This window comes from Thalassophryne amazonica, chromosome 10 (genome assembly GCF_902500255.1).
Source record: "Thalassophryne amazonica chromosome 10, fThaAma1.1, whole genome shotgun sequence".
NCBI classification, from domain to species: domain Eukaryota; kingdom Metazoa; phylum Chordata; class Actinopteri; order Batrachoidiformes; family Batrachoididae; genus Thalassophryne; species Thalassophryne amazonica.
In genome coordinates this window covers 25,243,040-25,261,555 of record NC_047112.1, presented here as the reverse complement: position 1 = coordinate 25,261,555, position 18,516 = coordinate 25,243,040, and the positions used below count along the sequence as shown (strand labels likewise).

At 40.1% G+C, this 18,516-nt stretch overlaps 1 protein-coding gene across 3 annotated transcripts in view; it reads left to right on the top strand.

Annotated features, from left to right (window-relative positions):
• The window catches only part of anos1b (anosmin 1b), a 110,425-nt gene that overhangs the window by 73,700 nt on the left and 18,209 nt on the right, over positions 1 to 18,516 (top strand). For all 3 annotated transcript variants that reach the window (XM_034179592.1, XM_034179591.1, XM_034179593.1), the window contains exon 9: positions 6,983 to 7,121. In XM_034179592.1, coding sequence (XP_034035483.1) covers positions 6,983 to 7,121 — 139 coding nt within the window. The remainder of the gene's footprint in view (positions 1 to 6,982; positions 7,122 to 18,516) is intronic.

Here is an 18,516-nt window from a genome sequence, read left to right as displayed (position 1 = left end):
AGTAGTTGCCATACTCAAAAGACCAACATTCCTTGCGGATAGGACATGCGCAGAACACAAAATAATGTTCCTTTCTATGGGGATATCCCGATGCGCGTTTATATGACCTGATATTTGGGTTAGAAAAGGAGTAACCCAGGGGTCTTATTCGGGTTTTTAAAAACCAGAATATGAGCATATTCTGGTTTTTGCTAGTGTTTACATGGCCGTGCGCAACCGGGTTATTGCTACTATTCCGGTTATGAAAAGGTTATTGGCCGCATGTAAACGTAGTCAGTGACTTGAACAGATCCCATTATATTTTAACACTGCAAAATACTGAATTGTTATGTTTTCTTTAGCTTTGATTTTCCAAGAAATGCGTGAAGTAGAAATGCAAGTACGTAGTACAATACTATATAAATTTAAAATGTGCAGAGTGTCGTGTTTGTACATTGCCTAAAGGATTGGACATGCTTACAGCTATAAAGCACGTGCACCTGATCGAGAGCTGCACCTGAGAGATTTTACTGTGACTGTAAACCTGTCCACCACATGCACCCGCTGTTTGCAAATACTGATGCCAAGTAATGAATCACGATTATAACAGCATGTCTATGACTGAGACATACATCACAACAGTAAGTGCACACACCATCATCACAAATTGTGGTTTTACTCACTCTATATGAAACATAAAAGGACCATTGTTAGAAATAAAACTCTGCTGAAAACACCTGCAGCCAGTAATAAATATGAAGCTGCAGTCTTACACTCACACAGACATGCGATTACCGTCTGTTGAAATAACATTGTTGGAGTGCTTTGGCATGTAAGGCGCGATCTTACACCCGGCACAAAGCAGTTCACAACGTAAGCGTCATTGCAAATTTCCAACTGACACAATTGTCATTTTCATGCCCAGTGCCCCCACTGTGTAAGTTATGATTATACATGTGCTCATATGTCCACCCATGGGCGTGTTGGTCGTAAAATAAGGTGTGGTCAGACACAGTTTTGGTGCTTTTTAGTTGTGGTGCAGCAGAATGCTGTTATGCTAGAGATGACAAAATACCTGATGTAATGTCGAGGGCAGAGTTACAGTGCAATATTCAGATATGCCTTACTTTGGCAAGTCCAGAGCTCACATGCCCTCTGCTTCTATACACAGGGATGCACATTAGCACATCAAACTAGAATTCAACTGAACTGAAAACAAAATGCAATGAACACTAAAAGGAAACTATAGCACTTCACTGCTTCACCCCAGGGAGCATTTGTGGCTGCACTCATAAATGATCAGCTCATACACAGTTGCTGGCCAAAAAACCTCCCCTGAGTTCCACACACTCGGCTCTTTAAGGCAATGATAGATGACAATCTGATTTGTTTAATTCAAGATATGCACAAAACACACCCCTGATTAATTAAGAGACTAAATACAACTCCTTTGCATCTTGCGTCTTAGGTTGTACTTAGATTACATGCCGTGTAAATAGTGAAGTGGTGCTGGGCACACCTCAGATGCATTTGTGCAACGTGCTTTAGACCAGTATCTCCCAACCATAGTGCTCAGGAATCCCCTAACTTGCACATTTCTCATTCCCCTTGGCTGCTCCGCCAAACACTAATTGGCTCATTCAGGTGTTGCTTAGCTAAGTTTGACTTCTCCATGGAGATTGATCTGTGGCTTTGGAATACTTGGTTAAGGAGTTAAGTCAAAGAATCTAGGAGTGTATTGATGGCATGGCAGCCATTGCAGGTCTAGGTCGTTAATGAGAATGTATCAATTATCACAGTAATAAAGCATAAGGTCAGTGTGAGGGAGGGTATGATGTGCTGATTTGTGAAGAGTGTTGGGACATCAGGATATCTAATCAATCATCAGCGTGCTGCTTTTGCTCACGCTCAAAAAAGAAAAGCTTGAAAAAAATAAGGAATTTAGAAATGGTGTTTCTTGAAATTTAGAAATACAGTGTGCTTCTTGAATAAGGCAGCAAAACCACTCAAAGGGTGGATTTGGTTCTGATTATAGGTGTGATATGATGTAATATACTCATGAGGCAACAGAATAAAGTCAGCAGCAGCAAAATCCCCATAATCATAGCAGACAGAGCGCTCAGATAATAAAGCTTTGACGCAACCGTTACTGCAGCCTGTGTACCGACTGAACCTATTTTTAAACACATGCCATGAACTGGGCTCAGCTCGTTTTCAACTTTATCCTTCCACTTTGCTCTTCAGCTGTATCGTGCTCTTTTATTTAATGAAATCTGAGGGAAAAATTTAAAGTGGAAACGTCAGAATTTCACAGTTTAAATGCAGCTGCACTTATATGAACCCGAGCTTAAATCAGAGGCACTTACCTCATCAATCAGTTGATCATTTATAACGTGCGCCTGATGACATATGGAGGAGATCATGTGGACGGAGATGGAGGAGGTGTTTCACGAACGAGGCACTCAGCTGCTTCACCTCAGGGAGCTTTGAGGAATAACTGCTTTTCCTGTAAATGATGCAATGTAATAAAAAAAACAACTTTGTTTTTAACTTTAAAAATTGAAATTGACTGAACTTCAAGAGATAAATTGAAATAACGGTTCGAATGATTCAACAGGTGCAACGCTCGATTGTGCCTTTTCCTGTCATTGACAGGGGTCGCAGGTACACTCATGCTGATGCAGGGTATTTCTTTATTTAGTTATTATTCATTTCATTCTGTGTCCATTGAATTTTCCTCCCTCACAGCAGGGCCAACCCACAGTGAGCCACTCAAGCAGTTACTGCACTTGTTTCCAGAGTGAAAGGTTCCTGGTTCAATACCCCCTCTACCCATTCTCAGTGTGATGTGGAGTTGCGTCAGGAAGGTAATCCAGTTTAAAACTTGTGCCAAATCAACATACACATCTATATCAGCTCAGCTGTGGCGACCCCAAGTGGAACAAGAGTGCTCTGAGAGCACAATATCCCCCACTGGCAAATGCTGCTCTGGTACAAGTGCTTGCTACATTCTGATAACATCTCAAGGATTTGTACCTAGTTACATGAAATTCCTACTAAAAATGTGAGAGAAGTTGATTTCACAATGCAGGCACCAAATCAGGAAACTGGGAGTTTTTTGGTTTGTAAATCAAGGGCCATAACTCTGCCAAAATATGTCAATCTTGTACAATATAACAATATGGGTATTATCAACCTATAACAAGGATTTGTACAAAGTTATATGAAATTCCCACTAAAGGTGTGACGGAAGTTGATTTCAGAATGCAGGCACCCACTCATGAAACTGACAGAGTAGCTTTGTTAATCAAGGGCCATCACTCTGGTAAAGTGTGCCCAACTGGAACGATATGAAAACACGTGTTTTACCAAACTATAACAAGGACTTGTACCAAGTTTCAAGAAACTCCTCCTAAAAGTTCAACGACATAATCCCCCTTCGGACTTTTGGCCAGCGGGGGATAAAAATGGAAAAGCTGAATGAACTTACTTTACTAACTTTGCTGTGTGCTTTGATATTTTGCATGCAGATCCTCTCCCCTCACCAGAAAACGTCTCTCTTCTGAGACCACCTTCTAAACATCAGTGTGTCAATGTCAAGCACACACAACTTTAAAGGCACTGACAGAAAAACTAAGCCCCCCCTGCATCATACTTTTTGTCTAGAGTGTACACACTGTGTAAATAGTAAAGTGGAACTGGACACACACACCAAACGCACTATGCACTTCAGACCGTGTGCTGTTGATTGTCACGACTGAGCCCAAAGACTGGCATCAAGGATTCTGATGTGAAAGCTAATCCCAGAATTACAAAAACATATGTCAAGAGTCTTCTGCAGACACACTTCAGTTATTGAGGAGATGGAGGTTATTGCTGCTGCACTTAAAACTGGTAGTGTTGACTTAATTAAAGTGTTGAGTGAATGGATGAATCAGGTTGGAGGTTTGGAGTCAACTGGATGCACGGCCAGACTATAGGTTGATAATTTTATGAGTGATCAGACATTCTTGAATGAAGCACTCCATGCAGCTGATATTTGTAAATCTTGAATGTAGCAGCTGACGCAAATCATCCTGCGAACTGCTACGTCTGGACTCTTCCTGAAATGATGCATTAGTAATAACGACCAATCCACAGCGAGTCGGGCGGAGCCATTTATCTGTAGTCACGTCTTCTGTTCTGCTTCACAGGGAGGCCTGGAATTTAAATGAGGCCTATATAAGGAGCGTTTCTTAGCATTAGCTGCATTTAGACGCTCACAGCAGCATCATATCAGCTGTATGCCAGAATAACACGTGTGTGAAGTAAATGAGTCACACACTGGAGTAAAAGTGAGATACTTGTACTTTACAATACTGTATTTCAATTTCATGCCATTTTATGCATCCACATTGTTATAGCTTGATAAATTTATTGAATTTTGTTTTCCACTACATTAATCTGAAAGCTATAGCTAAAGCTACAGTGTGTAGGATTTAGGGGTGTTTATGTGGAAAAAAAATGGAATATAGATTCATAACCAGCTGTTCATTAGTGTGTAATTACCTGTAAAGACATTTTGATGTATTTTCATAAGCTTAAAATGAGTCCTTCATATCTACATGGGAGTGCGCCCCCTCATGGAGGCCACCATATTGTAACACCATGTTGATACAGTAGTCCAGTTCGGCTTTACTTACTCTGCTTTTCACATTTTGTGGAGAAATAAGAAGAGGAAGCAGTGGTGGCTCCCCTATACACGGTCTACTGTTTGTTAGTGCAGGCTAACAAGTTTGGGAACCCTCATTTTAGTAAAATGTAGGATCATACATAGTGTTTATCACAAGAGAAGGTAAGGGAGCTTGAATCCCTTTTTATTCCAAAGAAGTGAAAACATGAAGGGAAACAAAATCGATTACCATCGATGGTATAATGCAGTCTGCAGCCTCACCACGAGATGACACAAAATCATACACACTGTAGCTTTAAGATGCTTGAGTATTAAGTCTGTGCATGCAATGTAAAGCATTGTGCAAAAGAATTAAGCATGAGAAAAATGTTAATAAAAAGACATTGCAAAATAATGCAGAGCTTGTAAATATCATACAATTGATAAAGAATGCAAAGCATTAAAAATTCAACTAAAACTTTAAAATAGTTTTACAATCATCTTATAAATGGATTACATTTATATAGCACTTTTCCAGCTGCATCAGAAGCTCAAAGCGCTTTACAATAATGCTTTACATTCACCCATATGTCAGGCTGCTGCCATGCAAGGAGCTCGTTACACACCGGGTGCAACTAGGGGACTAAGGACCTTGCCCAAGGGCCCTTAGTGATTTTCTGGTCAGGCTGGGATTTGAACCAAGGATCCTCTGGTCTCAAGCCCAACGCTTAACCACTAGACCATCGCCATCTTGTTGATGGATTTCTTGTTGATGGATTTCTTGTTTTTGGATTATTATGTCCTGTTTGCTGTTTATGTGCAATTGTGTATCAATTGTAACTCTACAACAAAGAATGAAAGACAAAAAATGGCAGTTGCTCTACATTCTATAATATATGATTTTCTTTAAAAAAAATATGCAAAATAATTTGGAGCATTTTTGTTTTTTAAAATGTTTGTAAATTTCACAATGGGTGTTTTTACTGACATGTCAATAAGGGCAAAACATACCTGTACATAAACGTTAGGGTGTTGAAGAATTTGGCACAGTATTGAATATGATCAGTTCATAAAATACGAAGCACTCGTGTCCTGAATTTCACATGAAAACCTGCTGTCTTAAGGTACTTAAGTTTTTACAGATGGCGAAACTAAACGACTCACGTTATATTAACATAGAGTTTTAACTGGATGTAGTAGACATATAGTTCTATGTTAAATCAAATTTCACCTCTTGAAAAAAGTGAACTAATTTAAGGCAACTGGTTTCTGTGTCATTTTCTAGCAAAGTTAAATAACAAAAACAATCGCAAGTAGCTCCGCATCATATGTGCAAAAAAATTAAAATACTGCTGATTGATTGAGGCTCCAACAATAATAATGCATTAACATATTATGCATATTGTGTGTAATATACTCTTGAAAGCAGCCAGCTGTGCATAACAGATGCTTTTGCTTTTGTTATATTAAGTGCATTTGGCTCATGCTTTAGGTCAAATTATGAGTGTTTTTTCTTTGTGGTATTTCTCCTTTTGTGCAAGTAAAGGATCTGAATAATTCACCACTTGATGCTTTAATGCTGTCCATATGCAGAAGATAATACATGTGCTAATATAAGAACAATATGCTGCCAATCAGAAACATATGCAGCAACAGTGAAGTTTGTAAAAGGGGCAAATCAGAGGAATTGCTCAGACTTCGACTGAGGAATCTTTTTGAATTTACATCAGTTTCTTACATATAATGCCCACTGTCATTATGCACCAGAATGGAAATCCAGGCTTTTCTCTCACTCCCTCACGCACACATGCACGCACACACACAGCTGTACAGGCCATATGTTTTGTCTATTTTGCGTGTAATGGAAATTCTTCAACCCTAGTTTGTCTGCAGGTCACCAAGAAACATTTTTTTCAAACTTGCTTTTGTCTCAATCTGTCATGCACACAAACACACACACATGCACTTGCTACCACCCGAGCATCTCTCTGCTGGGACGATATCAAATCCACATCGAGACTGATCTGATTGACTGTAGGCCCGTTAACGAGCAGTCTGGGTTATTTACAGCTAGTCGTGAGAAGGCGATGAAGACGATGATTGGTAAAAGGTGCAGCGATTCAGTTCACAACGGCGAGAGTGACGGGGGTGGTTTGGCTGTAGAAACTGTACTAATGATGATTTAAATTTCTCACACACTTTTTAGTCTGCTTTACTGCAAGTCGCTGAACTCCAACTTGGCACCTTCAACAAAAGATCAAAGTCAAGCGAAGTGAAGCCAAGGCCGAGAGGTCAACAGGTCAGGAAGAGTTCTGTTTCTATAATCTATGTTCCCGTTTACTGTGTCTGCAGGCACAGTGTGAGCTGTGGCTGCAGGGTCTGCTGCCTGCAACCTCCTACGCCCTCTCTATCCAGACGGTGGCCTACTGGGGTCAGAAGAGACTAAAGAGTCCCAAAGTACAATTCGTTTTCACCACCATTTCACATACAGGTAATAACAAAAAAGCAAAAGGCTCTGAGATTCCAGCTGTTAAGTTTGCAAATATTAAGATATCGAAGCATGGGGGGGGGGGGGGGGGGGGGGGGGGGTGTTACATGAGGTAGCCATGGTGTGCAGATGAACTTTTCATTACAAACCACTGGTGACATGTTGCTAGATCTAGAAAAGTAAATTCCCCCATTTGTCATTGATCACATTTTTGGTATTTGGTTCTGATCTCTGTGTTATTCTAGTCCTGGTATTATTCTTTGCGTATTATTTTAATTCTCCATATTATCTGGTAATTCTCTCCTGTGTTAGACTTTCTTTGGTGCTTTTACTTTGACGCCCCATCCACATTCCATCTGTGTACCATCACCTCCTTTTTCTGGCCTTCCTGGTTCATTTGTCTCCGTATTTCAGCATTTAACTTGGTTGCCTTTAGAACCATCGTTATAGCATTCCTTTGTCAGCAGATTGTCTAGGTTTGCATCTGGTTTCTCAAGTTCATACTCCCAGAGTTTTTTGTTTTAGTGTTTTGCCCCTCTGTTGCAGACCTCCACTGGCATTTCAAGTTTTTGGGCCTGTGGGACAATAAAGCTGATTTGACTGTCCACTGTTGTGGTTCTTTGCGCTGGGGGCCTCTGTCTAGCTGTTACACCACTGGGGTGCAAATTTAAGCATTTATCATGGAACAGTTATCAACATGAACTCCACACGAAGTATTACCAATTAGTACAACTGAGATACAGCTGCCAGTAGGGTTGTGATTGTCCCGGATCAAGATGAAGATTCAGGCTTTCAGTGATAATGTAGAGACATTCACTCATGTAGGCAGTGATGTCCATGTCTCTAGGTCCTCAGCCTTCGAGACTTAAGGATACCTTGGAAGGGCCTACAGAGTCATGAGGTCTCTGGACAGAGGTGTTTGGTGATGTCTTTGCAGGAGAAAGAAAAGTGAAAGGCTTTAGGGTCCTGGGGCTTTCTTTCAAACTGGTTGAGAGACATTGACGATAACAGTGGCCTAAGCCAAAGTCTTTGATACTAGGTCTCTTTGGAGGATCCTTGGCACATGCTGGAATGACTTTGTGTCAAATGGACACTAACTGTGTGGGACTGAAATGAGAAATATCACTTGCATTGTGATTGAGTGTCAGCAATGCTGACTCAGCATGTTGGCCATGTGGTGCATTTCTCTTGACATGATTCAGCCAGGACCCCAGCAAGTGGAAAAGGCCAAGTGGACCTGCTTATGACAGATAGATGGATACATGTGCACTTCAGTTCCAAAGAATGTACTATTATTTTTAAAAAGTTACAAAATCCGTAAGTATTGTTACTTAATGCTGTCTTCAAAAACACACACACACACACGTGTGTGTATATATATATATATATATATATATATATATATATATATATATATATACGAGGTCTGTCCATAAAGTATAGGTCCTTTTTATTTTTTTCAAAAACTATATGGATTTCATTCATATGTTTTTACGTCAGACATGCTTGAACCCTCGTGCACATGCGTGAGTTTTTCCACGCCTGTCGGTGACGTCATTCGTCTGTGAGCACTCCTTGTGGGAGGAGTCGTCCAGCCTCTCGTCGGAATTCCTTTGTCTGAGAAGTTGCTGAGAGACTGGCGCTTTGTTTGATCAAAAATTTTTCTAAACCTGTGAGACACATCGAAGTGGACACGGTTTGAAAAATTAAGCTGGTTTTCGGTAAAAATTTTAACAGCTGATGAGAGATTTTGAGGTGATACTGTCGCTTTAAGGACTTCCCACGGTGCGAGACGTCGCGCAACGCACTCAGGCGCCGTCGTCAGCCTGTTTCAAGCTTAAAACCTCCACATTTCAGGCTCTATTGATCCAGGACGTCGTGAGAGAACAGAGAAGTTTCAGAAGAAGTCGGTTTCAGCATTTTATCCGGATATTCCACTGTTAAAGGAGATTTTTTTAATGAAAGCTGTGCGGACGGGTCCGCGCGTCGGGACGCAGCCGACGCAGTGCGGCGGCACAGGAAAAACACCTCCGTGTTGATAACCATTTGTAAAATCCAGGCGGCTTTTGATGGCTTTCAGTGGAGTGAGTATATGAGAAATTGTTTAACAGCTGGACATGTTCCAACTTGTCCTTAAGGCTTCCAACAGAGGTGTTTTTCCTGTGGAGGAGCGTCGCAGCGGCTGCGAGCCGACGCTGCAATCCGCCCGCACGTCTTCCTGGGGGATCCTGAGACATTCCGAAACCAGCTGGGACATATAATCCCGTCAGCATGTCCTGGGCCTTCCTCTTCTCAGTTGGATGTGCCTGGTAAAACTTACTCGGGAGACCACCAGGGGGCATTTTCACTAAATGCCCAAACCACTTCAGCTGACTCCTTTTGATGCAAAGAAGCAGCGGCTGGCACTACCCTCAAGTCCTTCCCAGATAGTTGCGCTTATATAATTACTTTTCGTGATTATATGTTTATTCTCCTCATACAGTTCCACCAACAGGTTCGGCTGCACAGCTGTGAAGAACGCAGCTCTCTTTCCCTTCGTTTTTTTGACATTGCATCACATGCTCGACACTCAGCTGCACTGGTTTTCTTATGTTGTCTGTGCATTCGCACGACGTAGAGTTGTAGAAGCCTCGCGAGAGTTAGCATTGACAATACCCAGCTGAGCTCAGTTTGTGGAACGGATTTAGCCTCAAGTGGAAATTGTCACTAATTCAAGCCAGGCTTTTTCATGTAAACGCCGATTTCTTAAGCGATGTTGATGGAATACGCCCATGACTTGATCTTTCTCTTGGTGCAAAGCAGCACACAAGCGTAAGCGTCATTGCTAGTTTCCACCCAGTGCAGTGGTGATTTTTCTGCCCAATGTCCATGTTTCTTAAAAAGCAAGTGTACTTCCCTTACCAAAAAATAGTACTGATAAGTATATAAAAAGTAAACTAGAAGTATACTTGAAACATACTTGCATATACTACTTTTTGGTAAGGGTTGCTCTCATCTGTGTGTCTGTCCGGAATCCGAAAATCAACATTTGCCACACATACACACGAATAGAGAACCTTATTTGATTGAATTAAATCTTGACTTGACCCGATTCAGGTGCCAGCAGTCGTGCCAGCCACGTAAACACGTCTCTCTGGCTGTGGAGCTGCACTTCATTCCATTCTGAATGTTTCATTAGGTTACGTGCTTTGACTGAACACTCTGCGTACAGTCTGCAGCTTGTGTCTTTTAACACGTCCGTGCATTATTTATTTAATGATTTTCCTGTTGGTTCGGAGCGGCTGCATTTGCAGCTTGTCAGCATGTAGCGTGCACCCACAGCTGCACCGTTTAAACACGGAACAGCTGAAATGCTAATGGGAGTTTATAGGTGACCTGTTGGTCAGCCCAGCAGATGATTACAGCCAGCTGCGGCTCACTTATCAATCTGCCTACCAGCAATTTTACACAGAACACGCTGGCCTGTATAAATGTGTGGTATTAATATTTGGCATAATTCATGCGTTGGCAGTGTTTCTTTTCATGATAATGAGTGCCGGTTAGGCCACATAGGCTAATTAGTATTTGTGACTGAATTCAAACCCCCCTGCTGCATTTTATCATGAGTTAACACATTCTTAGCACCATATGTTTATAATGTGCACATGCTACTTAACGGGCTTCACGTGTTGGGTCATTATACATGTCACTTTGCCGTATTTGGGCATTGAGAACTTCAACTCCTTACAGTAAATTTTTGCTACTTGAGAAGGAAATGGTTACATCAAGTCCTATCTCGCACTCAGGGCAAAGCTCCAGACCAACACAGTTATTTTCATGCATGGTGCCCACGTTGTTTTAGCTCAGTTGTCATTACCCAATAACGCAACATATCGCTGCACAATAGAGCATGTGGACAAAATAGTTGGAAGAGTTCTGCTTTGGCACTGTGCTGTTTCCTCATTTGTTCTTTCCCCTTGGTGTCAGGCGTGGCACAAACAGAGCAGGACACAAATGCAAAACTCTAACAAGAAGACTAAGGAAAAGGGTTTAATATAGTTAAACAAGCAGGGATTCAGTACACAGGTGGTCCAGCAGTGAAGCAAAGGTACAGACAGGTGTGAGGCTGAGGCGTGGTCTAGAAAACAGGCAGTGGTCAAAATACACAGCGTGGTGGCTTTCAGAGGCAAAGACAAATACATGGTCGAGGGCAAAACAAACTCAAATACTGGCAGGCTGAAAACTAGGCAAAACAGGAAACGGAACAAAGGCTGGAAAGTGAAATACATTAAACAATCGGTGAGCTGTGGAACTGTGAGGGCTTAAATAAGGGGTAGACAAATCAGGGTGTGAATGAGGAACAAGCGTGAGGAAGGTTCTGGAAGGGGTGTGACTGATAAACACAAATGCAGGTGCAAGATAGAAAAGGGACACAAAAAACAAAGCAAACCAAAGCAAGTGAATTAACTGACAGAAAAACCCAATGGTGAAAAACATGATGTGCCCAAGACAAACAATAATTAACGTGAACAAAACTAAGGGGCAAAACAAGGAAATAATGTGACACGCCTAAAGGGAGGACAAGAAAACGAATGAATATAACCAACACTCAAACGGTACTGGCTAAAGTATAAATGCAAATGCAATAACTGATAATAAGATGGCAAAACAGACTACAAGCTAAACAGAAAATAAATGACAGAAACCAAAACCAGTGACTAAAGAATTCAAATGCTGCAACGAAGGACAACACAAAATAAAGGAAAAACAGAGAATGCAATAAATAACTCAAGGAACATAACCAGATACAACACAGAGAAGGTAAATTAAACAAAGCCAGAAACTAAATCAAATTATAGTGCCAAATCACAACAAACACTTACCCCAAGGCGCTTTATATTGTAAGGCAAAAGCCATACAATAATTACAGAAAAACCCCAACGGTCAAAACGACCCCCTATGAGCAAGCACTGGGCGACAATGGGAAGGAAAAACTCCCTTTTAACAGGAAGAAACCTCCAACAGAACCAGGCTCAGGGAGGGGCAGTCTTCTGCTGTGACTGGTTGGGGCTGAGGGGAGAGAATCAGGAAAAAGACATGCTGTGGAAGAGAGCAGAGATCAATCACCAATAATTAAAAGCAGAGTGGTGCATACAGAGCAAAAAGAGGTAAATAAAAAGAAATACTGTGTGCATCATGGGAAACCCCCCAGCAGTCTAAGTCTATAGCAGCATAACTAAAGGATGGTTCAGGGTCACTAATCTTAAAAGTAGAGAGGGTGTCTGTCTCCCTAATCTGAATTGGGAGCTGGTTCCACAGGAGAGGAGCCTGAAAGCTGACAGAACATAACAAATAAATGAATGAACAGAAAACAAAACCAATGAAAACATGAGCATGACCAGAATATAAATACAGATGTACCGAGCAAGGAAGCAGATATCAATGCAAAACTATGACAGGAGCCCCCCAAAGGGCAGGATCATGACACTTGAGTATTCAAGCAAAAATACAATCAATCAATCAATCAATTTTATTTATATAGCGCCAAATCACAACAAACAGTTGCCCCAAGGCACTTTATATTGTAAGGCAAGGCCATACAATAATTACGTAAAAACCCCAACGGTCAAAACGACCCCCTGTGAGCAAGCACTTGGCGACAGTGGGAAGGAAAAACTCCCTTTTAACAGGAAGAAACCTCCAGCAGAACCAGGCTCAGGGAGGGGCAGTCCTCTGCTGGGACTGGTTGGGGCTGAGGGAGAGAACCAGGAAAAAGACATGCTGTGGAGGGGAGCAGAGATCAATCACTAATGATTAAATGCAGAGTGGTGCATACAGAGCAAAAGAGAAAGAAACACTCAGTGCATCATGGGAACCCCCCAGCAGTCTAAGTCTATAGCAGCATAACTAAGGGATGGTTTGGGGTCACCTGATCCAGCCCTAACTATAAGCTTTAGCAAAAAGGAAAGTTTTAAGCCTAATCTTAAAAGTAGACACCCAATACACTCAATAAAGTTCTTAACAGTTGCAGTGTGCCTCACTGACAGTTGTCAAAGCCTTGTCAATCTTAGCATCATCATATTCCTGAAAGATTTGAAACGTGAACACTGGAAGCTTGAACCCTTCCAATGATTTTGCATGTATGCACACATTGCATAGTGATCATGTTGCATTATGGATATGACAAACACTGAATGGCAGTATGTCTTAAAATGAGGTGTGGTCAGGGGCAATGATGGTGGATTGATATTGCTGATCCTCAGAACCCTAATGATGTTCTCCTTCATCCTGCTTAACTTTTCATTGTATGTTTATTAATAGATCATATCTTTACCCAGTGTTCTAGACAAATATGTGTCTCACATTCAGAAAGCCCAGATTGTTCTGAACATTTTGATGTGCAAAACATGGACATTATACTAAAAGAAAGTATAATGAGCAATTAAGGTATGGTAAAATGTAGAAAACCACCTTTAGGGTTCTGATGGTTAAACAGCGATTGCATACATACTTTAAAAAAAGCCTGCTTGAAAGTTGTCCTCAGAGATTTTCTAGTATTTATACATTGCAGAGAGGTGGTTAGATGTTTTTGTTTGAGAATGTTTGTCTGTAGACTTTTCATTTCAAAAGTAGTTTGTTGGCAGAATTATGTGAAAATAAATAGTTGTTCCTCCCACCACACTTTTTAAAGGAATCTTGGTAGGGGAAACCTGGGCACGGTGAATCACGGTGCACAGTGAATCAGTAGCTATATCTGCAAAACTGGATATATATTTGCAGCAGTTATGCCATATTTTTATGCATAAAGACGTCAGAATACAATGATTTGCAAATCCTCTTCAACCTACGTATATTCAGTTGAATACATCACAAAGACAAGATATTTAATGTTCAAACTGATAAACTATTGTTTTTGTGTAAATATTTGCTCATTTTGAAATGGATGCCTGCAACACGTTTCAAAAAAGCTGGGACAGTGGTATGTTTACCACTGTGTTACATCACCTTTCTTTCTAACAACACTCAATAAGCATTTGAGAACTGAGGACAATAATTGTTGAAGCTTTGTAGGTGGAATTCTTTCTCATTCTTACTTGATGCAAGACTTCAGTTATTCAACAGTCCGGGGTCTCCGTTGTCATATTTTGCGCTTCATAATGCTCCACACATTTTCAATGGGTGACAGGTCTGGAATGCAATGTGGACTCCTCAGACCACAGCACACTTTTCCACTTTGCGTCTGTCCAATTCATATGAGCTCGCGCCCAGAGAAGGCATTTCTGAATGTTGTTGATGTATGGCTTTCGCTTTGCATGGTAGAGTTTTAACTTGCACTTGTAGATGTAGCGACGAACTGTGTTAACTGACAATGGTTTTCTGAAGTGTTCCTGAGCCCACGCGGTAAGCTCCCTTATACAATGATGTCAGTTTTTAATGCAGTGCTGCCTGAGGGATCGAAGGCCAGGCACTTGTTGGTTTTCGGCCTTGCCGCTTACGTGTAGAAAGTTCTCCAGATTCTCTGAATCTTCTGATTATATTATAGACTGTAGATGATGGAATCCCTAAATTCATTGCAATTGAATATTGAGAAACATTGTTCTTAAATTGTTGGACTATTTTTTTCACACAGTTGTTCACAAAGTGGTGATCCTTGCTCCATCTTTGCTTGTGAACGGCTGAGCCTTTTGGCAATGCTCCTTTTATAGTCAATCATGACACTCACCTGTTTCCAATTAAACTGTTCACCTGTGGAATGTTCCAAACAGGTGTTCTTTGAGCATTCATCAACTTTCCCAGTCTTTTGTTGCCACTGTCACAACCTTTTTGAAACATGTTGCAGGCATCCATTTCAAAATGAGCAAATATTTGCACAAAAACAATAAAGTTTATCAGTTTGAACATTAAATATCTTGTCTGTGTGGTGTATTCAGTTGAATATAGGTTGAAGAGGATTTTCAAATCATTGTATTCTGTTTTTATTTACATTTCACACAATGTTCCAATGTCATTGGAATTGGTGTTGTAAATTAGTGTTTTGTTTTTGGATATATTAAGGGTAAAACTAAGTGGCAAGTGAAGTCTAACTAAAGACTAAAGAGGCAGAAAATAGATATAAGAAATACAACAATAGATTAACTAATATTATACGGGTATGTAGGAAGGAATATTATAGTAACATATTATATAATAACAAAAACAATATTAAAGGAATATGGGATATATTAAATAGCATTATCAAAAATGGTAATAAAAAACAGAGTTACCCTCAGTATTTCATTGATAATAATGTTAAGAAGGAAAATAAGGATGAGGTAGTCAACGGTTTTAATAATTTTTTTGTAAATATTGGACCAAGCTTGGCAGGAAAAATTCCCGATTCCCAACCTGAGGATTGGGATAATAATCTCATAGAAAGAAATCCCTGTTCAATGTTCCTCACAGCAGTGGATGGAAAAGAAATTATAGACATTGTGAATAATTGTAAATATAAAACATCTACCAATTTAAATGAAATTGATATGGTAAATTTCCCAATCAAATGAAAATAGCTAAGGTTGTGCCACTGTATAAGACTGGGGATAGACACCACTTCACAAATTATAGACCTATTTCTTTGCTTCCACAATTTTCCAAATTATTAGAAAAGTTATTCAATAATAGATTAGACAAATTCATAAATAAACATAAATTACTTACTGATAGTCAATATGGATTCAGAGCACATAGTTCAACATCACTTGCATTAATAGAATCAGTTGAGGAGATTACAAACGCCATAGACCACAAATTACATTCAGTTGGAATATTTATAGACCTTAAAAAGGCTTTTGATACAATCAATCATGACATCTTAATCAATAAACTTGAACAGTATGGGATTAGGGGGGTGGTGTTGCACTGGGTGAGAAGCTACTTAAGTAACAGAAAACAGTTTGTGAAGTTGGGGGAATATACATCATCATGCTTGGACAATGCTTGTGGCGTCCCACAGGGGTCAGTATTGGGTCCAAAACTGTTTCTAATTTATATAAATGATATTGTCAATGTTTCCAAAAAATTAAAATTAGTATTATTTGCAGATGACACATGCATTTTTTGTTCAGGGGGGGATTTGCAGGAGTTACTGAGGAGGATCAATATAGAAATGGGAAAATTGAAAATATGGTTTGACAGAAACAAATTATCATTAAACTTAAGTAAAACAAAATACATGTTATTTGGCTATTGTAATACAGACATATAGGTTCAGTTACAAGTCGAGGGGGTAGATTTTGAAAGGGTACATGAAAATAAGTTTCTGGGGGTGATAATAGATGATAAGATAAACTGGAAGACTCATATAAAACATATACAAAGTAAACTGTCAAGAAGCATTTCAGTTCTAAACAAAGCGAAACATATTCTGGACCACAACTCACTCCGCATTCTTTACTGCTCACTGGTTTTACCATATTTACAGTACTGTGCAGTGGTATGGGGTAATACTTATAAAGGTACAACACAATCACTATCAGTAATGCAGAAAAGAGCTATAAGAATTATTCATAATACTGGCTATAGAGATCATACAAATCCACTATTTTTACAATCCAAAATCTTAAAATTCACAGATTTGGTTCATTTTCAAACAGTCCAAATCGTGTATAAAGCAATAAACAATTTGCTTCCAGCAAATATTAAAAATATGTTTTTTAACACATCAGGGGATTGCAATCTGAGGGGGAAATTTAATTTAAAGCATCAGCGGGCACGAACAACATTAAAAGGTTTCTGTATTTCTGTCTGCGGGGTGATGATGTGGAACAGATTGGGAGTGGGGCTCAAGCAATGTCCAAGCATGAACCAGTTCAAACAGCGGTACAAAAATATGTTTTTTTCTAGGTATAGGGAGGAGGAAGGGTAATGAGGGTTAGGGTTTTTTTGTTTTTTGCTTCGGCTTGTAAATATATAGTATTTTGTATGTAAGTAGGTATGTGTAGGTGTATATTTATGTTTGTGTGTATATATATATATATATATATATATATATATCTCGGTTTAGGTGTGTAGGAATCTATGTGTATATGTGGCAAAGGGTATTACTGGTTGTGGGGAAGAAGGGGTAGGGATAAATAAGCTGATGCTTCACCCTACCCCTTTTCGGACATGTTGGGTACACAGTAGGAACTTTTTTTGTTGTTGTCTTCACTGATCTATCTTGTATTTGTTGTTGTATCAAATGTTCCAAATAAACAGTTTTCATTCATTCATTCATTTTCATTCATTCAAGTCTGTTTTTTCTTATCAAAAGTACATTTTGTGGATGTCAGTGTCTTTGTATTTATTTCTCAGAAAAGAGGAAAGGTGGCCCAAAAATTGTTATTACACTCAACAAAAATATAAATGCAACACTTTTGGTTTTGCTCCCATTTTGTATGAGATGAACTCAAAGATCTAAAACTTTTTCCACATACACAATATCACCATTTCCCTCAAATATTGTTCACAAACCAGACTAAATCTGTGATAGTGAGCACTTCTCCTTTGCTGAGATAATCCATCCCACCTCACAGGTGTGCCATATCAAGATGCTGATTAGACACCATGATTAGTGCACAGGTGTGCCTTAGACTGTCCACAATAAAAGGCCACTCTGAAAGGTGCAGTTTTATCACACAGCACAATGCCACAGATGTCGCAAGATTTGAGGGAGCGTGCAATTGGCATGCTGACAGCAGGAATGTCAACCAGAGCTGTTGCTCGTGTATTGAATGTTCATTTCTCTACCATAAGCTGTCTCCAAAGGCGTTTCAGAGAATTTGGCAGTACATCCAACCAGCCTCACAACCGCAGACCACGTGTAACCACACCAGCCCAGGACCTCCACATCCAGCATGTTCACCTCCAAGATCGTCTGAGACCAGCCACTTGGACAGCTGCTGAAACAATCGGTTTGCATAACCAAAGAATTTCTGCACAAACTGTCAGAAACCGTCTCAGGGAAGCTCATCTGCATGCTCGTGGTCCTCATCGGGGTCTCGACCTGACTCCAGTTCATCGTTGCAACTTCGCACAGCCATTGAAGAGGAGTGGACCAACATTCCACAGGCCACAATTGACAACCTGATCAACTCTATGCGAAGGAGATGTGTTGCACTGCATGAGGCAAATGGTGGTCACACCAGATACTGACTGGTATCCCCCCCAATAAAACAAAACTGCACCTTTCAGAGTGGCCTTTTATTGTGGGCAGTCTAAGGCACACCTGTGCACTAATCATGGTGTCTAATCAGCATCTTGATATGGCACACCTGTGAGGTGGGATGGATTATCTCAGCAAAGGAGAAGTGCTCACTATCACAGATTTAGACTGGTTTGTGAACAATATTTGAGGGAAATGGTGATATTGTGTATGTGGAAAAGGTTTTAGATCTTTGAG